Source organism: Molothrus aeneus, chromosome 25 (genome assembly GCF_037042795.1).
Source record: "Molothrus aeneus isolate 106 chromosome 25, BPBGC_Maene_1.0, whole genome shotgun sequence".
Lineage (NCBI taxonomy): Eukaryota > Metazoa > Chordata > Aves > Passeriformes > Icteridae > Molothrus > Molothrus aeneus.
Window position 1 is genome coordinate 6,152,772 of NC_089670.1, and position 18,099 is coordinate 6,170,870.

Here is an 18,099-nt window from a genome sequence, read left to right on the forward strand (position 1 = left end):
AAAATAAGGGGGTGACTTTCTAGGACCTTTAATCCAATGAGGTCCAGACCAAACTGCACTATCGACAGAGGCAGCAGAGGAGCTTGCTGAAGTTTTTACCAAAGTCAGGTGCATCTGAGTTCCTCAAAAACTTAAGGCTTACCAAAAAAAAAAAAAAAAAGGCAACCCCAAGCAAAAAAGAACTACTTCCAACTTGGACCCTGCCAGTGCCCTGGAGAAATTCTGAGATGTTGTTGGTGCTGTTCACTCGGTGGATGTGGATCTTGCTAGGGAAGAGCAGTGTCCTCTTGCTTCTGGAGGTCTCTCTGAAAGGGAGAGCCCTACCTCCAATCCGATACTCCCACGCTGGAATATGCCCCAATGACATGAACCCCAACCTGTGGGTCGACGCACAGAGCACTTGCAAAAGGGAGTGCGACACTGACCTGGTGAGTGATGCACATTTTTGTGTCTCTGCGTCACTGGTGCTGCTGGGGCTGCCGGGGTGTTTGGTGGGAGCCTTCTGTCCCAGCTGCAAGGGCACTGGCACTGGGCAGGACCCAGTGCACACAGTGCATGTATTGAATTGACCTGTGACCTATATAACATAGAAAAGGTTTGATGAGTTATCAGTTAAGAGGGGAGGTATGTGCCAGCTGTCACTTTTGCTGGTGTGGGTATAGCATTCACTCTCTTTGATCCTTTTCCTTGTTTTCATGTCAAAAGAAATATCTGAATTTGATACTCCAGAACTCAGCATGCCCTGGGGCCAATTGTAGTATTTTAACAGTGCAATTATGCTCTTTGTTGTTGGTGGCCATCATCCATGTTTTATATTCCTGGGAGGAATCCTGTATAAAATAGTTTGATTTAACATTTAAGTCATCAGCCTTTGCTGGATTTGAAGCACAAAGCTTACTTGGGGTGCAGAACAGGGCAGGGCTAAAATGACCAGGCAGATGTTCTGTGGGATGCTCCCAGCTCAAAATGTGTTTAGCTTACCACCCTAAAATTTATTTTTCAACCTGTCAGCACTGCCAGCTCAAGCTGGCATCTGAAAATACCTGCTAGTCTTAATTCTTACATGATGTCCCATGACAAAGCTTCTGCAGCCCAAACCTGGCTGACAGAACATTTACTGTGCTGAAAAAAAGTGTTTGGGTTTGTGCTCTGTAGCCAGGTTGTTTCTGCCATGTTAAAAAGGGGGGGGGGGGGGGAACTGACAAAAATTCTGGCTATAAGTAAACAAAGACATTTACTCAGATGGATCCCATGTGTTAGGAATGAAGGTGCTCTTTTTACTTTTGCCATTCCCAAATAAGCTGCCTCTGTTCCAACTACCAGGTGCAGCAATGAACAGTGAAACACTTTCAAAACCCCAGCAGCATCAGCAGCAGTAGCAGATGATGATGTTTTAATAATTTACTGGTCAAATCCTGAAAGCCAGAAGCCACTGGTTACAAATATTCATTTTGCTTAGTGGCAGCACAGAGTCCTGGGACTTTGGATAGAGTGAGTATACTGCAGGCAACCAAGGACTCTGCCAAGCTACACTCCTTAACCCCAGCTGAAAACCTCCGCAATCCTGGTTTCTAGCTTTGCTTTTGAAACCTAGTAATGTGCAGCTGGAAATGGGGAAAGAGTTTTGATATTAGATCATCTTTTTCCCAGTAAGGAAAGGATACTGGACTCAAGAGAAACTCTTTAGCTTGGTAGCTTAAAAACCATTTTGTTCTCACTTACAGAGAAAGCTAATGGATTTTAGGGGGCTTGTAGAGGTTTAACACATGGTGGAAGTGTGCCCTGTTGGGGACATGGGAGCAGTTTTCCTGGTCCCTTGAAGTAATCTATAACCACCCAGTAACCCTGGTCACACATATCAAATACCTTTTCTGCACAGAAGATGAAAATTCTGCTAAAACTAACCACAATTTAAGAGCTGGCTGTAGCCAAGGCGGGATGTAATAAATCACTAGAAGAGCGATGCTGCATTTGAAAATAAGACTAAAATAGGACAGAGAAGCCATAATGAGCTGTTTGGGGTTTCTTTTTTTAAATACCATAGAAAAACTATTTTTAAAATACCATAGAAAAACTATTTTTGGAGCAAATATTACCTTAGTTTTGAGATATTCTATTATTTCCTCTACAGTGAGAACAATTACAAATCCTTGGCAGTTTCACCTCCAAGAGCTGGCTCTTAGTCTCAGGGAATTCAAATAATACTTTACATACTTCTGTGGAAAATAAGAAGGATTACTGCCTACAGCCATATGATAAGACTTTCCATCTGCTTATGTTTCTCAGGGCTTGTCCTTAGGCATTTCAGAAAGCATGGAAGGGGGTGGTTGGTTCATAGTCAAGCAATCCATGTGACTCTGGGGTAAAGACTTATGAGGAGGTGTGTGCTTAAGAAACAAAAATACATTTTCCTTCTCAAGAGTGTTCTCCTTCAGCACTTCAGAACCCCCTGAGAAATGCTGAGGGGATGTTTCTACTCACTGACAGCTGGGGCAATGAGTTTCAGACCATGGATATCTGTGGCAGAGCTGAGTTTCTGAGCTCTCTGCTTGCTGAGTCTCCAAAAAGGCCTTTACTCTGTTCCCAGTAATGATCAGGTTATTTTCCTTCCCCACAGGAGTGTGAGACCTTTGAGAAGTGCTGCCCCAATGTCTGTGGAACCAAGAGCTGTGTGGCTGCTCGGTACATGGACATCAAGGGGAAAAAGGGGCCTGTGGGGATGCCCAAAGAGGCAACCTGTGACCGCTTCATGTGCATCCAGCAAGGCTCAGAGTGTGACATCTGGGACGGGCAGCCCGTCTGCAAGTGCAAGGACAGATGTGAGAAGGAGCCAAGCTTTACCTGTGCCTCTGATGGACTTACCTACTACAACAAGTGCTACATGGATGCAGAGGCCTGCATCAAAGGCATTACACTCAATGTGGTCACTTGTAGGTACCATCTCACCTGGCCAAACACCAGCCCTATCCCCCCAGAAACAACAGCTCGCCCTACCACTGCCTATTCCGAGACAACAGTCGTTGATATCCTGCCACCTGCACTGGTGAACAACCCCGTCCATCAGTCCGTCTACGTGGGAGAGACTGTCAGCTTCCTCTGCGACGTTTCAGGGAGACCCAAGCCAGAAATCACATGGGAGAAGCAGGTTGATGGGAAGGACAAAGTCATCATGAAGCCAAACCATGTCAGAGGGAATGTCGTGGTCACCAACATCGCTCAGCTGGTCATCTACAATACGCAGCTGCAGGATGCAGGAATCTACACCTGCACTGCCCAGAACACTGGTGGCCTCCTCCGGGCAGATTTCCCTTTGTCAGTCATCAGAGGAGAGCCCACATCCAAGGAAACTTCCCAGAACAAAACACATTTTCCAACTGATGAGTGCCTGAAGCAGCCAGACAGCGAAGACTGTGGGGAAGAGCAGACCAGGTGGTACTATGATGCCAAGAAAAACAACTGCTTTACTTTCATCTATGGGAACTGCAACAGCAACCTCAACCACTTTGAGACCTACGAGAGTTGCATGCTAACATGCATGAATGGCCCCATCAACATCTGCAACCTGCCTGCCCTTCAAGGCCACTGCAAGGCCTATGAGCCTAGGTGGGCCTACAACAGTTTGACAAAGCAGTGCCAGTCCTTTATCTATGGTGGGTGTGGAGGCAATGAGAATAACTTTGAGAGCCGGGAGGCCTGCGAGGAGATGTGCCCCTTTCCGAAGAACACTCACTGCAAGGCCTGCAAACCCCGCCAGAAGCTGGTGACCAGCTTCTGCAAAAGCGACTTTGTCATCCTGGGCCGCATCACGGAGCTGACCGAAGACCAAGACTCAGGACACGCCCTGGTGACGGTGGAGGAGATTCTCAAGGATGACAAAATGGGATTAAAATTCCTGGGGAAGGAACCACTAGAAATCACGCTTTTGAACATGGACTGGAGCTGCCCATGTCCCAACATGACCACAGTGGATGGCCAGCTCATCATCATGGGGGATGTCCACAATGGCATGGCCATCCTACAGCCAGACAGCTTTGTGGGCACCTCCAGCATCCGGCGCGTGCGCAAGCTCCGTGAAGTCATCCACAAGAAAACCTGTGAGCTTTTAAAAGAGTTCCTGGGATTGCATTAACCTCCCTCACATGTGTGAGCTGCCCTGATCCATTAGTAGGGCTAACAAGTGCTAGGCTAGTGCCAAACTAAACACACTGTTTGAAGATACCCTGTAGGAATTATGTGGAACCCCTATTTTAATCCATTAATGATGCTTAGCAACAACATAGTTTGGTCTTTGGCAGGCATGTAAACCAGCAGCAAAAGGCCATTAATCTTGCATTGAAATCAATTTCTCCATATAGGAGTGCCATTTAGGTGACTCACTTCAGTAATTACAAAATTTTTATCTAGCTTCCATCATAAATGACAGAATTCATAGCATTTGTTTGGCTACACAGCTAAGAAATATATAATGTCAATTTAATCTGTCTCAGTTTCAGTCTGATTTGTCGTAAGTAACACGCTGGGCTTCTTACAGCAGCACTAATATTTCAAGAGAAAAGTCGGTAAATTATTGTCTCTACTTACAATTGTGCACATTTAACCAACCTATGCATGAGTTTTTTTCTTTTAATTGCAATTTTCCTTTTTTTCCTTTTAAAAACCTCATTTTTAAATTACAACTACTACCTGTATTGCAATCCTTACTGAAGGACAAACTCCCTTGATCCTATGCCCAGGACAACAGGTCCCTGTAAAAGCTCAAGGCACAATCTCACCCTGAAATGACATTTCTGTCAACAGAACAAGGTCAGCAACCACCCTTGTCCCTATTTAACTTTCAATCAATATATTGTCTATCACAAAAAATCCAAGCCAAGTCAGCAGTGTGCTGCCAGCTGTCTTGCTTTTGAAAAGCCTTTACACCTGAGCATACACAGCGATTTATTGCTTATTTTCAGTAACAATCCTGCTTTTATAGATGAGAGAGCAAAGTAAGAGGAGTCAGAACAAAATTCAACCTAGGAAAATGTGATACACAGTCTGCCAACTGCATTAGGCAAACACAAAGCTCCTGAATCTGAAGTGCACAAACATAAGCAGAAAAAGCAGACAATTTAAAGGCTTTTATCAATGTCACCCTTTTAGAGCCTTTTTAGAGTCTTTCCAACCTCAGAATACTCTTTCCACCAGGCCATATCATACAGGTGTATGAATGAATTCCCTAAGACAGCCAGCACAGGCTGTGGGTGGGAGCAGGTGATTATGCATAGGATAAATCATTTTAACATTTGTGTGTCCAAAAAATGTAACATTTGCCTATACAAAATCCTTAAATAAAGAAAAGGCTGATCATGGAAACATCCTGCCTTGCTGAGGACTGTGATTGCAGGGAAGACGGGCAAACATGGCATAGTGAGCCTTGTCCCTGCTCCTTGCTCTGTGGGCTCAGCCAAGTGACTGTAGCAGGGCTTAGAGCTTGCTGCCCTGAACAAAGGGCCAGTTCAGGGCTGTAGAAGTGTCAAGACATGTCTGGGGGAAAAGAAGGAAGTGAAGAAGAGAGGCAGGAATGTGCAGCCAGTGCTGCCCCATGGTGCCATCTAACGGGCTCGCTGCCGGGTGGCTGAGGCTGGCAGTGGGTTCACGTGCTGCAGGCCTGTTTTTGGACTAGGTATAGCAAGGGCTGGGGAAGGAGATTAAACAGGCAGATGCTGGACATCTGCACCCCCCCAAAGCCTGTGCATGTTGAGTGTTTGGTTGTTGCAGGGAGGAAAACTCACAGTGAGAGAAACAGCATCAGATGTGAGCTCAGCTCTGCTTCCCTTAATTTCACGCTCTGCACCAGCAGCCAAGCCATGGGTAGAGACCACTGCAGGATGGAGAACTGGGCTCCTCTCCCAGTGATTTGGGCTTGGTTTATTTCTGAAATGTTCCTGCAACAGGAACAGATCTAAATCTCCAGTTTTTTGGGTAATTTCACAAGAAGATGGGTGGGAGGGAGAGAAAGGAGTCTAGACTAGGCTTTGCTGACCAAGAAAATATCTGCTGGATTTTTTGTTGTACCTTTCCTAAGTGTATGTGAAAAAAAAATACAATTAAAGGCCCATAATGTTTGTGTATGTTCTTGTGGAGACCATTTTCTGCAGATGGGAGATGCTAGCCCTGCTGCATTTCCCATTTGCAGACATCAGGGAGATGCTAGTCCTGCTGCCCTCTGAAGCAGCCGGCAGCTTGTCCACAGGATCATCCCTGGCTGTGGCAGCCACCACTGACCCATGGCTCATCTGCCATTTTTTGAGCAACCTGTAGGAAGTGGAATGTTCTTGCCATACTGACACAAAGGTTTTGGAGGATAAAGTTTTAATAAAGACAGGGTTTGTATGGCTCCTTTTTTTCCTAAAGTTAGGGGATTTTTTAAGTGTGGGAATGCTGAAGTGACTCGGGAGTGTTGGAATGACTTGGGAGACATGGAGCTGGTTGTTCAGAAGAGCTGGGATGCAAACATAGCTGGGAGCAGAAAGCAGAGGATTCATTGCTGCTCTAGCCAGCACAGCGCATTGCTGGAGCCTTGGCTCAAAAGTGCTTTATTGGCTTTCCATCCTGGTGATGCCCTGGGAAGGCGTCAGGCACTTAAAACATGCAGCATGCAAGTGCTTTGAGGCACTGAAAGCCAGGGCTGCGCAAGGTGTGTCTGCCAGCCTCCTTGGAACATGCAGGCCTGGTATGCAAGGGTTTTCCTGCACAGGAGATCCTGGGGGACACTCTGGGTCAGTTTTCCAATGTGGTGGGGTGAGATGGACACTGAACAGACCAGCCCAACTCCCTAACCACTCTCGTGTAGCTCCTGCCCAAACCTCCAGACATGATCCTGTGAGCCCCTCAGAGCGCCCCTGGCTGTGCCCCACTGCACAGAACCATCACGGGTACCCTGAGGCAGAAGGAGCAGTGCCACAGGCATCCCTCACCTGCACATCAGGAAAAAAACCTGTCCCTAGCAGTGCTGGGAGCACCACACCTCCCCGTAGCATGGGACTGACCCCAACCCCAAGCCTCTCCACCTTCTGACCTTGAAGAATTCAGCTCACCATTCAAAGCTAGTACTTTAGTTCAGCCTCTTATTAAACCCTTAAGAAGCCTAAAATTCAAGCCTGACCAGTCCAGCAGCCTGGGGATGCTCCTGCATGGGGCCAGTGTGAGGATGTTGGTCCACCTTTCAGGATTAATGGGCATATGCATGTGGCTCCTCACTAGGAAGTCCCTTTTGTGTTGTTCATGAGCTCAGGTTCCATCTTGCTCTGTGGGGTCTTTCTCTCAGGCTGCCAGAAAGCTGGAAGGAAATGCTAGTATTTAGTTTATATAAAATGCATGAGAGGAAAGGGAAAAGCTTCCTTGAGTCCTTTCACTGCATGGCTGTGGGCTCAGAAGGCGCACCAGTGCCTGTGTGAGGCTCCAAGGAAGATCTGGGGCATTGATGCCACCTCCAAAGCCACATGGCTGTGGCCAATGACCTGATGTCAAAGCTTTCCTCCACATGCAGACAGGAGGGAAACAGCATTCCCCACAGACACTGGCTCAGGAAGCAACAGAGAATCATAAAATCATTAAGGTTGGAAAATACCTCCCAAGATCGAGTCCAACCAAGAAGCTGGTTAGAGACCCACATTGGCTGGGTCTGAGACCTGCAGAAGCTGTGTCTGAGACCTGCAGAAGTTCCCCAGGGATCAGGAATGGATCTGATGGATACTTGATAGCCCTGAACCAGCATGAGGTGCCCACCTCCCTCAGTCCCAACCTGGAATGAGGATGAGAACTGCAACCCCCAAATCTGCAAACCCTGCAGCTGAACGGACACCATCCAGCACCTGGATCCCAACAGGAGTCATGGGTGGTTGTGTCTCAGTCTGTTAACAAGGGACAAACAGCAGCAGCAGCAGCAAAGTGATGGTGTGTGGCTACTGCACACAGATTGTACGTGGGGCTGGTGCCACACAGGGCTGGTGTCACATAGCTGGCAGGGTACAAGGAACTGCACGCATGGAGAGCTGGCTGGGTGATTACTCAGAGACAGATACTGCATCACGTAACGCCCAGAGCTGCTGAGCTCAAAATAAAGAGGCAATTGAGCATGTTCTCATTGCAGGGGCTCCAGATGAGGTCAGGCAGAAGATTTTTTGGGCAACCAGTTCCAGAACGAAGAGCACACAGCAGTGATGACGTCACTGGAATATGATTCAGAGAGCAAAGGTATTTAAGAGCTGGGTTTCCACTTGTTTTAAAAGAAATTAGGGACCCTGAAAGAATTCCCCCCTGGCCATGGATCTCAGTTCCTGAGGGAGGTGGTTGTGATGAAGGTCATACATAGCTTCAGCCAATACCTAATGATTTCCTGAAAAAAGGAGGATTGATTCAGCTGGCACCAAATGAGCACCTTGCACGACAGGATCCCCTTCCTCCACCTGAAGCACCTTGTGCTCCAGTTGGCTGTAATTTGTGCATGTGCTGGGAAATTCTCCCTGTGGATAATTACCAGGAGAAGATCATGACTGTAGGCTGTACCTCCAATGAGGCTGGATGGAGCCAGATTTTAAAGTCACAGCTGTGAAAATGTCAGCCTGAGCAAGAATATCCAGTTTAGAGCCTGTTTTAATACCAAGTATTTAGTGTTTTCCTCTCTGCCAGGACTGGTTACTGATTGACTACAAGTGACCTCCAGCTGCTGTATTGATTTACAGCAGCTATCAAAGGGCAAAAAATTATCCCCATGCCTAAGACCTGAGAACCTCTGAATGGAGGTTGCACAACTGAATGCATGTTCTGCCAGCACTTTAAAACTTGGAAAGAAAAGCTTAAGGTCCTGATCTCCAATGCAAACAGCAGTGGGATTTTAAGATAAGGTTGCAGCACTAGATGACATATCTATTAGCCAAAAAGCAGCCCAGTCTGTTTAATTCTCAGCTATTTATGGCTGGGCAAATGATATGACATTTAGGCCTCAGAGTTTAGAAAGCAAATGGAAAGTCTTCCAAGGGCTGATAGGTGGGTCAGGTTTCAGTGAGGAAACTCTTTAACTCCAGTATTTTTCTGTATGCCCATCCCTACATCCACCTTTCTTCCCACCCAGCTGTCCCTGGTGCTAGCCCAGCCACAAAGTGTTGGGGAGTCTCCTCCAAACCTCTGGCTTATTGGTGGACACAGACCTGCATGTGCCAGGGACCAGCTGTGACAAAGGCAATGAGAGTTGACATTCTGTGTTTCAGAATTATAAGGATGCTTCAGGATGGGGACAAGCCTCTCCAGACCCCTGGTACTGTCCCCTGGTGCAGGAGACTGGTGATCATAGGATGGAAAGCCACTGGGCTTGTCCCACCTGGCAATTACTAACCCCTCTCATGTGTCCCAGATATGCAGGAGGGAAGGAGAAGGCTGGACACAAGAGAAAGAGAGAAAGGGAAAGACTCTTCCAGAGGAGGGAGGGGGGAACATTTTTTCACCTTAAACTGGTCTTATAACAGTTGGTCTGGATTACCTGGCATAAAAAGAACTACCATAAAGGGCTTTGTGCCTTCTCTTTCTCCTTTGCTCTGCTCCTCACTCCTCTAAGCCAAGGGGGGACTGTAACACGTGTAAAGGATATTGCTTCCTCTACTGCTTGAAATAAACAGGAAAACAGCAGTAATAAATCTACAGGATCAGATGGTTTTCACCCAAGGGTAAAAGTACTTATATAAAACATTGCTTAACCATTAACTGAGCAGATGACCTTTGCTTCAGTGCATGGCAGGAACAGAGCAGGGAAGGTAGCAAACATGGGGCTAATTTTAGAGGATGGTTCCCAAGGGCTGGGTATGTAAACTCAGCAAGTCTGGTAGAAACTGTAAGAGAGGCTAAAACTCACAGCTGGATGTTAAATAGAATTTGAGGAGGAAGAGTATGTGCACTTCAACAGAGGGAAGTGATGTTCTGTGACACTTCCTTTGAAGCAATCACAAGGACAGAGATGGTCCAGCTGAGGGAGTTGACTTGGATCAAGGCCTTAGAGCTCCAGCTCTCTCACCCAAGGCTTTTAAAGTCAAGTACCTGTCCTGAGTCTGGGAGAGATGTGACAGCCTCCTAAGCCAACAACTGGTTGAAACATCAGAAAGAAAAAGTAAGACCAAAAGGTCAGAGTTCAGTGTGAAGAGAAGTCATCAGCAGTGTCCCAGGGAACCTGTGGAGAAGGTCTGGAAAGGGATTGGAGAGGTAGGATATGAAGGTTGTTGTTGAGATCAATTTATTCAGGGCTGCAAAACCACAAGCTGACTGTGAGGAGCTGCAGTAATACCAAGTGACAGGATGATAAAATAGCAAATGAAATGTGATATTGATTAATATACATGGGGGAAATTGAGTCCTGGCTCTGCATTCCTATGACAACTTCAAGCAAGCTGCTCCCATTCCAGACCTGGATGATCCACACATTGGTCTGACCAGGGGGTTCAGCTTGGTTCTTGTGTGCAGGCAGCCCCCTGAGCAGATCCTCCACATCACATGTCTCAAAACAGCACCAGCAGCTTGATGATCTGCAACATTCCTATTAACAGCCACAAAAGCCCATGGACATCTCAGAATCCCAGCAGCGCTGGCACATGTTCAAGCTGAACAGGTTACTGCCCTGCTAAGAGAATGCTCCTTGCAATTAGGAACATGCTCCTGAGATCACCAGGTAAATTTCAGCCACATCCCAGCCCCATAATGTCAGGTCTTCCTAAAACAGGTGCCTCACTTGCATCTGTCCCCACAAGCAGCCTGTGCTGCAGAAGGGACAACAGGTGCAGACCCAAACCCATCTCTGGAGCCCTGAGGCTCTTCAGAAGATCCCCACAATTCCTGCCTCTCTGGTGCTTGGAAAAGATGCTAGAAATCACAAAGCTCCTTCTGGAAATGCCTCCAAAGCTGGCCTTGACCAAATCTCTCCATCCCTGAACAGAGAGCAAGAGGAAATCAGGATATTCCAGGAGAACTGTGGGGCAGAGGACATGTCACCAGCCTCAGTAGGACTCACTACACTACTCTAGAAGTGTAGAATCATCAAAGGGTTTCGGTTGGAAAGGACCTTTAAAGACCTTCTCTTTCTATGCCCTGCCATGCGCAAGGACACTTTCCACCCCCTCAGGCTGCTCCAAGCCCCATCCAACCTGACCTTGAATGTTTCCAGGGATGGAGCATCCACCATCTCCCCGGGCAGGCTGTGCCAGGGCCTCTCCACCCTCACTGTAAAAGCAAGGCCTGGTTCTCCATCCAACACTACCCAAAATTTCAAAATTTAATGACAGAGCCACAGCCAACACCAGCCCCAAACAGTGTGACACCATCATGGCCCCAGAGTGATGCAAGGTCTTCTTCACATGGTCTCAGCTTCCTATTTTGGCAATATTAGAGAGCAAATTAATTAAAAAAAAAAAAAAAAAAAAAAAGCCCTTATCTCTCAGCACTGGCATGACGTCAGGTCGTCAGGTATCTGAAATGGGGACAGGAGGCTCCAGCCGCTCCCGGCGCCCGACGCGAGATGGCGCCTGGCATCGCGACATCGGCGGTGACATCAGCGGGGGCACGGCGGGGACACCCGCACGCAGCCACTTCATCTGCGTCTGAAAGAGAAGCATCCCCCCACTGAGGCTGGACTGACCTTGCCCTGGTTTATTTAACGGTTTCACAGACACCTGGCTGCATAATTTGTATTATTCATGGCAGCTGGGTCCGGCTTCACTGATTTCATCATTGTCTCGTTAGCAAAACAGAAGGAGAGATTTTCCGTTTATCAAGGGGAAAAAAAGATCTGGTAGGGAGTGTGATAACACAATTAAATCCATTTCCAAAGCTACAGAGAAAAGCCACAATGTATAATTTACTTGAGTCTTTCTCTTTCCCTGTTTGCAAATTGCACAGTTTCTAAAGATATTGGTCCAGTTATTCAAAATTATTCATGAATCTCTTAGTAGATAATACTCAACCACCAGATCATCCAAAAAGTGAGTATTGCAGCAGCATTGCAACAAAATTCTCCATTTCTGCTGTAATTTATTGTCATTAACAGATGTGGACAACTCAGGTAATTAACCCGGGATAAAATTCAATTTGGTTATAATATTTGCAATTCTCAATTTTTACTGTGCTAGCCAGCTCCAAAGGTCACCTCATCAAGAGGTGGGTGAAAGCATCTGATCTCTGACGTAATGGAATTGCTACTTTTATTGTGAGGTTTGGATTTTGGTGATGGAGCACTCAGTGAGCACAGAGAGACAGCAGAAAATAAACACAGATTAAAAGGGAAAAGTTAATGGCCTTCTCAGATCTACTAATCTAACAGCTGGTATCAGCAGGACTTACTCCAAAATCTCTTTATCTGTTGGGTCTCTGATGGTGCTTTTCCCCTGAAATACCAGGTGTGGCAACCCAAAGCATTTAGGAATCATGAGTCACATCTCCCAGCATCAGAAAATTGGCTTTAAATTCATGTTATTTCTTTAAAAAAAAAAATATTGTTTGCATTTTTTGGGTCATTCTTTTAGTTTGCCTTCAGATGGCAGAGCCTTCCAGCAATCACAAGTTTATACTTTTCCACCACCAGCATTAAACAGATACTTTTTTCCTCAGTTTTCTTTGTGAATGAAAGTTTAAGGTCTCTCTCGGCCACAGAACCTCCAAAGCTGGGGATGGAGCTCTCATCCAGGACAAGGCTCCCAGGAGGGTCTGGAGGAGCAGTGTTGCCACCTAGGGATTCCAGAGAGCTCAGAAAGAGTTTTCTCCAAGTTGGAATGCTCTGACATGTTTCTGTTGGGCCATGGCTGTTTGCCTGTTCACTGTAGGAGTCCTGGCAGGGAAGCAGGTTTTGGAGATGGTCTTTTTGGCTTAGCTTTTGTTTTCCTACAAAATTATTAGCCTCTGTGGTTCAGCACTGTGTGCCAGCCAGAAATGCTCCACCAGCTGCCTCGTAAAGACTGTCACAGCCCCTCCACCATAGGCTCTAGGAGCACATTAATCCCCGAGATGCACCCCTACACCTTTTACTTATTAATCAAATTTTTCATGTTTATCTATAGAAGTTTTTCAGCAGACAAAAACCAGAGGAGGATTTGCTGCTCCCACCCTGGCAGGAAGAGAAACACATGAGCAAATGATTTGTAACAAACACCGTGTAAGATAGACAGAGCTGCTCCTCTGGTTCACGAATTACTCACAGACCACGGGCTTGAAGAGAAGAAAGTTTTTACTTGCTTTGTGAAGTATACACAGATGCATTTCTTTATTATTATTATTGATAACCTCTTTCACAGTAAAATACACTCCTGAGAGCATCTTTTGCAGAATTATTGCAGCTTACAGGTTATTTAGTTAGCAATCTTGACAGACGACAGGTTTGGTTGGTTGGGTTTTTTTTTCTCCTTTCCCCCTTTTTTTAGCAATTGCCTTGACCAGCAAGATTTTTGTCACAGGCTTGAGTCTCTGTGCATTACAAGGTCATACAGTTGAAGTTCCTGGCCTCCACTTTTCTCACCAGTCTGCTCAAGAGAGAGTATTGCCAAATCAGGCCCTGGGTTTTGCTGGGTGAGCACAGGGCTTTAAATCTGACTCCTGGGCAAATGCTCTGGCCCAGCCCTCAGTGATGGAGCTCTGCAAGTGCTCTCCAGCACCACGGAAAAAGTGCTGCTTCCAGAACTGTGTCTGGAAAGATGGGGGGTTTCTGGAGCCCCCGGAAGCTGTGAGAGATGGACAGGTAACCAGAAACAAGGGCCATGGGCACCCTGAAGGGCTCAGAAAGGTGTTTCTACATACAGCCTTGAGGTTTGCTTCTATTTCATATTTCCCATATAAAGAACCAGGTTTTTTCTTTGTGGATAAAACTTTTTTTCCCTACTTCCATAGCCAGAATTAAAATGCATTGCCATGTCCTTGGCAGTGCTGTGAGTGGGGGCAGATCCTTGATCCAGTGTTGTGATCCTTGTCCTGTGCTACATTCACATGGAATTTGGAGTTTTCTTTCTTGGCCAGCCAGGTGAGGGAGGCTGCTCTGTGGTAGAGCTGCATCCTGCAGGAGTTGTGCAATGAAATGGGCACTGCCACTCTGTGCCTCAGAAATCTAACAGCTCATTAAAAATAAATAAATAAAAACATGTATTTTTATCCTGAAATCCAGACAGTGCCAGGTGCTAGCAAGATCACTACTCAGTCCCTGCCCTCATGGCTCATATGGTCTGGTCCAGATGTGAGCATATGCGTCCACGTTCTGTATTGATTGGTGCAAATCATGTAACATACGTAAAACCTGTGAACTGAGCAAACACACAATAGCTCTGTGAATCCATTACTGGTAGGCCCAGATGGGTTCTTGGCCTAAATAAATACATTTCAAACGCCTCTAGGTCTGCTTTCAAAACCAGCACATTGTTTATATAACACAGTGCAGCCAGGCTCCTGCTCCTTTTGCTCACCAAACCCTCCCTGCCTTGGAGTTCAGGTACTTTCATTACTGCATAAAGAAAATTAGAACATGAATACATTTTTGTAAACATAACTAAGGAAAAAAACCTCTTGATTTGTAAATAAGAGTAAAGCATTATTTACATTCAGGCACTGTTAGCTGGAAGCATCCACAACATGTCACTCTCAGGCACAGCAAAATAGGCACAGAATAAAAATATCTCTAAAGACCTGGACCTGTAAATGCCGAGTCATTTTATAGTCTGGAGCAAAAGGGCTTTGAAACATCCCTCCCGGCTGGAGCTGCACATGGGGGATTGCCAAAGTCAGAAATAAAGAGCTGTTTTCTCTTATCCTGCAGCTGACAAAAAAACCCAGTCAATGAGGTAGGGGAAAGCACGTTTTTGTTTGTTTTGTACGTGCTGCTCATTCATCTGGGGAAGCCTATTTTCGACAAGACCCCGGAGCCCGCAGCTCCCCAGACAGACAGAAAGCTTGTGCGGGAGAGGAGGAAGAGGAGAGGAGGAGAAGGCGAAAGAGGAGACGCTCACGTGGCTCATCAGCTGCCTGCCCCGAGACGGTGTCGGAGCGCCGGCAGTCGCCAGCGCTCGCACTCGGTGGCTCTCAATGGCCACCTTTGTTGGCAGGCTCAGGCAGGAGCTGACGTGGCACCCGGCGTGTCACCTTGTCCTGTCCCCTGTTCCGGGCCTTCCGCAGGGGGCGCGGGCCACCTCCTTTCTAATTTTTTGTATTCGCTTTTAGGGCTTAGAAAGAAAACGAAACGAAGAAGAGTGCCCTGCAGGGGAGGGAGGAGGTGGAGACATTTCTCCTTCCGTAGGTTTTTCCTGTTTCTTCGTTTCCTTGTTTTCCGGTTTGCAGTCTCTTCCCCGACCTCTTGAAACGTGGCTACCGCGAGACGACGAGAGGGGAAAGCTGCAATTTTAATGTGTAAACCCGTTTGAATTTTAAATAAGTCCTTTTTAAAAAACCCCAAAACAACTCAGAGGGAGAGAGTATGTGCCTCTCTCTGCTCTGCCACCCACAGCCGCTGGCCGTCTCTGGCACCTCTCTGCAGACACCCTCCCACCCTGGCAAAAGGCAATGTTTACACTTGTCACTTATATTTTTAGTGCAACCTAGCCCCAGCTGTGCCTCAGCACATCCTCGTGGGCCAATTGCCACGGGGGAAGGCACCTCCCAGTAAATGTTACTTAATTTCTGGAAAGACTGAGGAAAGAACAATCCCGGAGAGAATCCTGACAGGAGTTGGCTGCAGGTCCCCATTTTCACCAGTCCTTCAGGTTCTTCCAGTTCACAAGGACAAGGTGCAGAGCAAAAGCATTTGTTCTGCAAGTGGCCTCCCAGCACCTGATCTATGTGAATGCAAACAGCAGTTAAAGCAGACAAGTGCAAACAGACCCCTCACCCCAGCCTGACAGCAGCACAGAGGGACCATCAGGCTAAATCCATTGGAGTTTGGTGGTCCTTTGGGGTCTGTTTCTAAAAGGACTTCAAAGAGTTACAAGCAACAGTGACCAATTTCCAATTTTCCTTCATTTTTGTCTCAATTGACTTATCCCTGTACTGCTGGGATGCCACTGAGTGTTGGACAATACCCATTAACATCCTCACTGTGGGCACAGCCCAAGTGATCCCCAGAAGAAAGGATTTGCACCCCTGTCTACAGTGACAGTCACTGCTGTTTAGTCCTACTCAACATCAGCTCCCTTGAAAACACCCCATAATGAGCTTGTCCCGACCAAGCACAGGACGTGTAATGGATGGAAAGCAAATAATACTTTACCTTTCCCCTGCTGTGGGGGGATCGTGCATTTCACGGGAGAAAAAGGCCAACCTGGGGCCCAAGTCCAGGGCTCTCCTCAAGCGGGGAAGCAATGCCACAGGGGGATTTTTTGAGGATAAAAGCCTGTGGGTGATTAGGAGGTGCTTTACAACAGCAGTGGTATCATAGCCTGGGGTCAGACAGAGCTCTCAGGCAAGAAGGAAACTTTAGAGCTCCTCTGAAAGACACAGAAATTCTGTGTCCTCATTCTGAAGGGGAATGGGTGCCCAGAGAAACCAGAACTGCTGCTGGAAGGCAGGAATAGGAGAGCAGGTCATATGCTCCCATTCCCAGCTTTCCATGGCATGATTTATCAAGTGTTAATGTTGTTGTTTTTTTTTAAAAAAAAAAAAACAACAAAAAAACCCAAACCAAAACCAACAATAACAACAACAACAACAACAAACCCAAAAAAACCCAAAAAACAAAAAAACAACCCCAAAGAAAAACAAGTAAGTAAAGAAATATAATAACCGGATAGAGGCTGTACAGCCTGGACTCCTCTTTGCCTTCCAGCTTGCCTTGATAATTGTCATTCCGGGAAAGGCTGGAGATGAGGTACAGCCCTCAAGTTCAGGAGCTCTAATGGAGAATGAAAGAAAAGGCTCTGGATGAAGATAACTGCAGCAGTGATATGACTAATCCGAACATCTTCAGATGGTTTCCCCTCTGCCTGTAAGAGTTATGTGATCCTAAACATCCTAAACGGAAAAAAAACCATTCTGGCTAGCAGATGACTAACTGCTTGCAAATAGTACAGATATATTATTAGACATGACAAAAGACTAAAATATCTAAAATGACAGTGCCCCGCGGGAGGCCACAAACTGGGCACTCCAGCACTGCTCTTTCCAAAAAACAATTGGGAGCTGCGCAGCGCGAGAGCCTGGCCACAGCCAGAATGAGCCTTTTGTTCCAGTGGGCCACTTGCCACCTCGCAGGAATACCCCCAGCAGCAGGGTTGGGCTAGACAGCCCCAGATCTCTCTGGAAAAGAAGCAAAGTCAAAATCCTCTCTCTCTAACCATTCTGGCTTTTGGGGGGAAGCATCACCAAGTTGGGCTCACAGCTGATCCTCATCTCCTCTTACACAGTGCTCGTTCTTCAATTCCACTAGGGAGATGTTTATGTGCGGAGCCCATTTGTGCAGGCAGCAAAAAGTCCAAATCTCCTTACTGGAGATCCCTGGCCAAAAAGCCTTTTAAAATGCATTATTAGCCACACATTACCCCCAGCACGTGTGCAGAGGGACATTTCAGTGGAAGTTTCAGTTTTCTAAAGGCAGAAGTCTGTCCTGCACGCCTGAGGTTTCACCCCCAACCTTTACCTCTGTGAGTAGGCTCATCCTTGCTCCTCATCCATCATCCTTTTCTGGTCCTCCCACAATGGGAGAGCCAAGTGAGTGGGACTCTTCCAAAAGCAGCAGCTGAGGCCAAGGAAATCAGCCTTGAAACAGATGTTACAGAGGAGGAAAGGGATAAAGTTAAGACATTACTACAGCATGACTGGTTAAAAGGTTTTAGTCCTGTTTTGCCATTGACAGTTAACTATAAATCAGCAGAGGAACATTGTTCTCTAACATAAGCCCTTGTATTTTTAGATAAATGCATTCCACAAATGTTTTGTAAAGGATGTTTCTTTGCCTATAGGATCACTTCTTTCCAAGCTGCAGTGGTACAGCATAAACCACGTTACTAGTAACAATTGTTCCTGCATTTGTTTCTGGAATATAGATCACACAACACAGTTTATTTGGGAATGTCTGTGTACTCTTCTATTTCTGTCCTTCTTATTCAGCCTCACAGA

At 46.5% G+C, this 18,099-nt stretch overlaps 1 protein-coding gene across 1 annotated transcript; it reads left to right on the top strand.

The window, feature by feature from the left end:
• Positions 1 to 345: 345 nt before the first annotated feature.
• Positions 346 to 4,129, top strand: WFIKKN2 (WAP, follistatin/kazal, immunoglobulin, kunitz and netrin domain containing 2). Its single transcript, XM_066565736.1, has 2 exons — positions 346 to 428; positions 2,618 to 4,129. Exons 1-2 carry the CDS (start codon positions 366 to 368, stop codon positions 4,127 to 4,129), a joined length of 1,575 nt encoding a protein of 524 aa, XP_066421833.1. The 5' UTR covers positions 346 to 365.
• The last annotated feature ends 13,970 nt before the right edge of the window (positions 4,130 to 18,099 follow it).